Genomic DNA, 5,856 nt, shown 5'->3' with positions numbered 1-5,856 from the left:
TAACTCTCTTCTCAGATACAACCACAAATGAAAGGTGAAATAATAAAGGGATCTAACCAACAGGGAAGAGTTGGATTTTTTGACCACCTCCTGTTGGTTTCTACTTTTCTAAAGAATTGTGAATTGACACCTGAAGGAAAATGGGGGAAAAAATGAGGAAATAACCAGAAAGAGAGAGGGGATTGTTTTTTCTTTCAGTTACTTTGCTGCTGGTAAATGATGAGGGTGTACTGTAATTTTAATCCAACATCCTCAGTTGTTTTTTTAGAGTCAACTTACTAACTGAAGAAAACAACACAATTTTCTTTCTATCTCAGCAGGTATTCCTTGTGCCTGTGGCAAGGAGACTGGGGTGTAAGGGAAGCTAGCCAGAGAGGGAAGAGCACTCTCTTTGCCAGGCAGAAGGCTGAGGAATGAAATTCTTCACAAGTGTGTTGTCTTCAACTCCCGCTTTACATGCAGACAGGAAAGAAAATATGAGTTTATCAATGCATATCCAAGATACTGTGGAAAGACTCTTCAGTATATAGCCCTTGATACAGACTCCCATATTTCTTTTGGAGCAGGAACAGGCTGCAACTATGGATAGGACAAGAAGACATAGTCTTAAGCTGTGCCAAGAGAGGTTTAGCTGGACGTTAGAAAGAATTCCCTAAGAAAAAGTGTGATTAGATATTGGGATGGGCTGCCCAGGGAGGTGATGGAGTCACCATCCCTGGAGGCGTTTAAGGCATAACTGGACATGGCACTGAGTGCCACAGTCTGGTTGACATGGTAGTGTTCTGTCAAAGACTGAACTTAATGATCACAGAGTTCTTTTCCAACCCAATTGATTGAGTCTGCGAATGTGAAAACAGTTTAAAGTCCCTCGATTCCTCCACAAACACCACTCCTGCTGCCTGATGGCGCACAGGGCCTATCCCACCCCGCTCCTGTCTCTTGTGAACTACAGTGGAGATCACACGACCAGGGTGTTCACAGCCGAGGGCAGGACCTCGACGGCTCCTGCCAACACACACGAGGCGCTTGTGCTCAGACGCCGGAGAGCGCTTGTTTCCGTGGGCGACGACGGCTGCCCCCCACCCAGCCACCAGGGCAGGCGGCCAACATGTTAGCAGGAGGCACACTGGAGCCGCTGGAGGCACACCCCCGCCGGTGGGACGCGGGGCCGAGCAGCGCTGAGGGCCCCAGGCCCGAGCTCCCTCCCGGCTGGGAGCCGGCGGCCCGCGGGAAGCGACGCGCAGGCAGCAGGGCTGGGACGCGACTCTCGCGAGAGAGCGGCCGGCCTCGCCTGCACCCCGCACACACACGGGCCTCTCGCGAGAGCGGGGCCCGCGGGCGGCATGGAGCGGCTGTTCGCGCTGGAGCTGCTGGTGGAGGCGCTGCGGGTGGCGGAGCCCCCGGGGCCCGTGGAGATCCCGGGGCCCGCGGAACACCCGGCCGTGGCGCTGCGCCTCTTGGACTTCCCCACCCTCGTGCTGCGCCCCGCGGCCGCCGCGCCGCCCCTGCGGCCGGGGCAGCCCTTCCCCTTCGGCCGCGGCAAGCGCTGCCTGTTCCGCTGGCGGCCGGACGCTCTTTTCGCCGCGCTCCGCCGCCGCCCGCTCCGCGCCCTGCTCTTGGCGCTGCCCGCCGGGCTCGCCCCGGGACCGCCCCGCCTCCTGGGCAGCTGCGCCGTGTCCTTGGCCCCCGCCGCCGAGCTGCTGCGGGGGCCCGGGGCGCCCTCCTCCTGCGGCCGCCGCGGCCGCTTCGCGCTGCGGGACAGCGGGGGCCGGCCCGTCGGGGAGCTGCTCCTGCGCTACCGCCTCAGCAGCCTGGAGGCCGGTGGGGCGCGTCCCGCCAGCCCCCGCGCTGCCACACCGCCTGCCGCCAGCCCGGAACCACGAGACGAGGAGGAGGAGAAGGAGGAGGAAGAGGAGGAGGAGGAGGAGGAGGGTGAGCAGCTGGAAGGCAACATCTTTTGCCCTCCGCTGCTCTATTACAGCCGTGAGCCGGCTGAGCCTCAGCAGCCGCCAGCAGCAGTAGGGCAATGGAAGGATGTCGAGCCGCAGAGACCGCCGGAGAAGGACAAGGGCCGCAGCCCACCGCGTCCCAGTGCTTGGCCCTCGCTGCTGCACCCCGCCAGCCCTCGAGAGCCCCAGCACGCCCCGGTGCAGCTGCCACTGCTCAGTGCCTTGCTGGCAGAGCTGTCGGTGCTCACCCGCAGCGCTGTGCCTGCTCCTGCTCTCCATCCCCATGTTGCCCGGCTCTACCAGGCCCCAGGGAGTGGGGACACGGCCTCACAGCCTCCCAGTCACTCTGCTGCCCTGAGGCCTGCAGAGACACCTGTGGGGCCTGGCAGGAGCAGTGAAGCCCCGAGCCCTCCATTTAAACAAGGCAGTCAAAAAGCCGTGTCCCCAGAGTCTTCTGGGGTTGGGAGACGACCCAAGAAAGCTGTGCCTGAGGAACAGCCAGCCTGTGAAAGGAGCTGCAAAGCTAAGGAAAACAGACATCCCAGAAAGAAATTGTTGTATGGGCTGACAAATACACTGAGGCTACGGCTACAGAAGACCAACCCAGATAAGTTGATAATTCATGAAAGGAGGGAGCAGTACAGAAAAAAGCAAATGGAGATGCTGAACGGAAGAGGCTCCTTACCCAAGAGAAAACTGGTCAGAAATACTGAAGAACAGCATGTGGTGTCTTGCAGGCATTGTAGCACAGGAGGCAGTTCAAAGCCAAATAATCAGTTGGATAAAATTGTTCAGACTTCATTAGAAAACAGTGCTCTCTCAGAGTCAGTTTCTGTGACAGGAGATAAATCCCCTGGCCTGCAAAAACAGTCTGTTGCAAGTCTATCCAGGAACGATTCAATAATTACAGCCCCCTTACCAGAGGAAACTCTGTTAAAATCTGCTCATGAGGAAAAGTATGCAAAAGCTCAACTCCCAGCAGCACTCCCATCAGATGCTAATGCAAAAGGAAGTTACAACGATGCAATAAACTTAATCCATCATAAAACCATAGAGCATGATGATCTATCTGTGATAAGTGGTCATAAACTAAGCTCCAGCAGGAGTGTTGAAAACAACTCTGAATTCATATACTCTGATGACTTTGTTGCTAGTCCAGAGAACACGGTTTGTTCAGAAGATTTCACCAATGCTGAGAGTACAGGCAGAGACTCGAAAGTTTGTGACAGCAGTCCTGAACCTCTGTGGCTTGAAAGACCAAAGCAAGATAGGTCAGATACAGAGCCAGAATCCAGCAGGTCCAGAATTTCAAAGACAAGTCAAAGAGCTCAAAGTACTTCAGATCTTGTGCCAGTTCCTTCAGCTTCATCTCCAGTCCAGTCTTTAAGGAGAAGCTGTAACTTTAAAACCAGCATGGGAACTAGTGCTGAATCTGCTGATTCACTTAACCTTGCTGAGATGGAGGCATCCTTATTAGAAGATCAAGAGCAGAAAGCCCAACAGATGAGAAGGAAGGAAGAGAACAGGGGTGATCGACATATTAAAGAAATATCTTCACCAAGAAGCAAACAAGTTAAATCTGATACTGATCTGAATACAGGAAAGGGGCAGACCTCTACAGGACAAAAGCAGTCAGTAACTCAAGTTAGCTCTTACTTGCCATCTAACATGTCTGATCTTGAACTTAGTGTTCTGGAAAACAGTAGGTCAGACAAAGAAGATGATTTTCTGGAAAAACTACATGGCCCTAATCAGTACAAAGACATCAGTGAACTTGTAATAAACAAACTCCCAGGATACACAATGTAATTATAAGTTTTCACTGTCTGGATTAAGATACAATATTTGAACTTTGTAAATCCTGTTACATTTAGTTAAACTAAATTTAATATTTTATCATGTACACTTATTACATCAGTGAATTTAGTTATGAGACTTTTAAAATAAATTACTATTTGAATCTCTAACAAATGGTGTCTACAGCCTGACTTCAGTGTCAGTATCTTAACACAAAAGTAATCCAACAAGCGCATAAAGCATAACTTACTGTCAGAGCAGAAATTAAGACAGAAGCAGCAAAAGCAGCCAGTACCAACGAAAGTAGTCCAGGGTAGATGTAATATCATCATAAACAGAAGGTTTTATTCCTCCTGAAAATTTCCAAGCTTCCTTTTCATTAGAATTAGTTACTTAGAACATATAGTCACAGCTAGTAGCATCACAGAATTTTATCAGCTAGTCAGTATAATGATGTGTTTGTTTCCCTTTTCCATCACTAAATACAGTAACCAGAGCTGGATGAGTCCTTTTAGAGTTTCTTAGGTTGAAGTTTCATTTAAGTCAGATTTTCACAATTTATTATTGAATACTGTATGAATTATTGGTGATAGTAAATGTGTGTAATCTGGGCAAGCTTTAAGAGGTGGATGGAAGTTACTTGACCTTGAAGACTAAAGGTATGCAAGGAGTAGGGAAGAGCATAGTAAATCTTCAACGCTTCACAACTCCCTGATTGCATTCTCTGACTCTAGGGAAAGAGGTGGGGTCAGCACCCACAGTCCAGAAACTTGGAACAAATGAGCATATTATGTCATGATGTAAAGATGTGAGGTAATGAGAAATTTGCCATGTCTCCTTTGCCATTAAAATAGTTGAACTGATGTCTGCTTTTGATTTCAAGTTTGCTTTTTATGGCTTCCAGTTTGATAATTTAACTTAATGTCTTCTGTTTAACTACAGAGGTTATTCTAGAGTCCATGTGCTGATCCTAAATTTTAGAGGTGTTTTTTGACTTGAATTCCTGCCTTAGTTTTTAGTCTCATGTACCCCTCTTTCCCCTCTTTGAGTAGTTCATCTCCTATGTCGCCTTTACATTGCTAACTATCTCCTCAATTAGGGGAGTTATACTCAGGGTTAAATGTCAGATTTATCCACTCCCTTTTTCTTTATAATTTACAATCTGACTTTTTTACAACTTTTTCACAACTTTTTCATTTCTCACTGTAATTTTCCATGTACTTTACTACAAGAGCCAGTGTTTACACTCTAACATCTTGGAGGAGCTTTTTCCTTTCCCTCCTACTATGTGTTTATTTTGTAGGAATGACAGCACCTCTCCTATTTAAAGCATGAACATCTGTGAGGATTATTGGAGTATCTAGTGTTGACTTCTAAAAACCACTAGTAATATTTTTAATCTAAAGGTAAGCAGCTGAAATTACCTATATACCAAAGGAATCTCTGGCCAAAGCAATTCCTAAATCTTATTTAGTGTTTCTTTCATCAGCTACAATTTTAGAACAATTTTTTTTCCCTTTTTCTTGCAATGCCATGGACTTCTTTGATAAACATGGATTCCGACTGTCATTTATACATGGCAGTTACTCTGATTTTATTGATGGAGTAATGTCTTGCACGTCTCATGAGCAAAACTGTCATTAAAATACAATGCTGACCAACCATTTCTACAATGTGGCTATTTAAATGAGTTGCTAATGCTACAAGTGAACAATTTGAAGAACAACATTTAAGAAAATTTTATTTCAAAAATAAAAGTTTATTTTCAGCTCCAAGCAGGTTGAAACTCAAGGGCAAATTTCCAGTCTTTTTTCTATCCCCTATTCCATCTTCAATTTCAATTTTCAGAAGCAAATATGGTAGGACAATATTTCTTTTGTTAAAATAATGAAACTAATCTATTTTCAGCTGATTTTATTTGGAATAAAATTTCTAATGTTTACTGTGTAATAACATTTATAATTTTATCAGGAGAACAATGAAAATTACAAAAAATGCATACTAGGAAGACAATAGAAGACATTAAACTAGAACAAAACTGCAGCATCATGCTTGCATGGCTTAGCTTGTTTTTTTCTTTTCAAATATATACTCCAGGTAGTGATTATTG

General features: G+C 46.8%; 1 protein-coding gene across 1 annotated transcript; it reads left to right on the top strand.

The window, feature by feature from the left end:
* Nucleotides 1-1,340: 1,340 nt before the first annotated feature.
* On the top strand, nucleotides 1,341-4,694 carry MAP10 (microtubule associated protein 10). The gene has a single exon (XM_064708518.1). The coding sequence runs from the start codon at nucleotides 1,344-1,346 to the stop codon at nucleotides 3,756-3,758; it is 2,415 nt and encodes an 804-aa protein (XP_064564588.1). The 5' UTR covers nucleotides 1,341-1,343; the 3' UTR covers nucleotides 3,759-4,694.
* The last annotated feature ends 1,162 nt before the right edge of the window (nucleotides 4,695-5,856 follow it).

The sequence above is a fragment of the Zonotrichia leucophrys genome, chromosome 3 (genome assembly GCF_028769735.1).
Source record: "Zonotrichia leucophrys gambelii isolate GWCS_2022_RI chromosome 3, RI_Zleu_2.0, whole genome shotgun sequence".
NCBI classification, from domain to species: domain Eukaryota; kingdom Metazoa; phylum Chordata; class Aves; order Passeriformes; family Passerellidae; genus Zonotrichia; species Zonotrichia leucophrys.
Note: the sequence above shows the minus strand (reverse complement) of the source record. Positions and strands in the feature narration are given on the sequence as shown.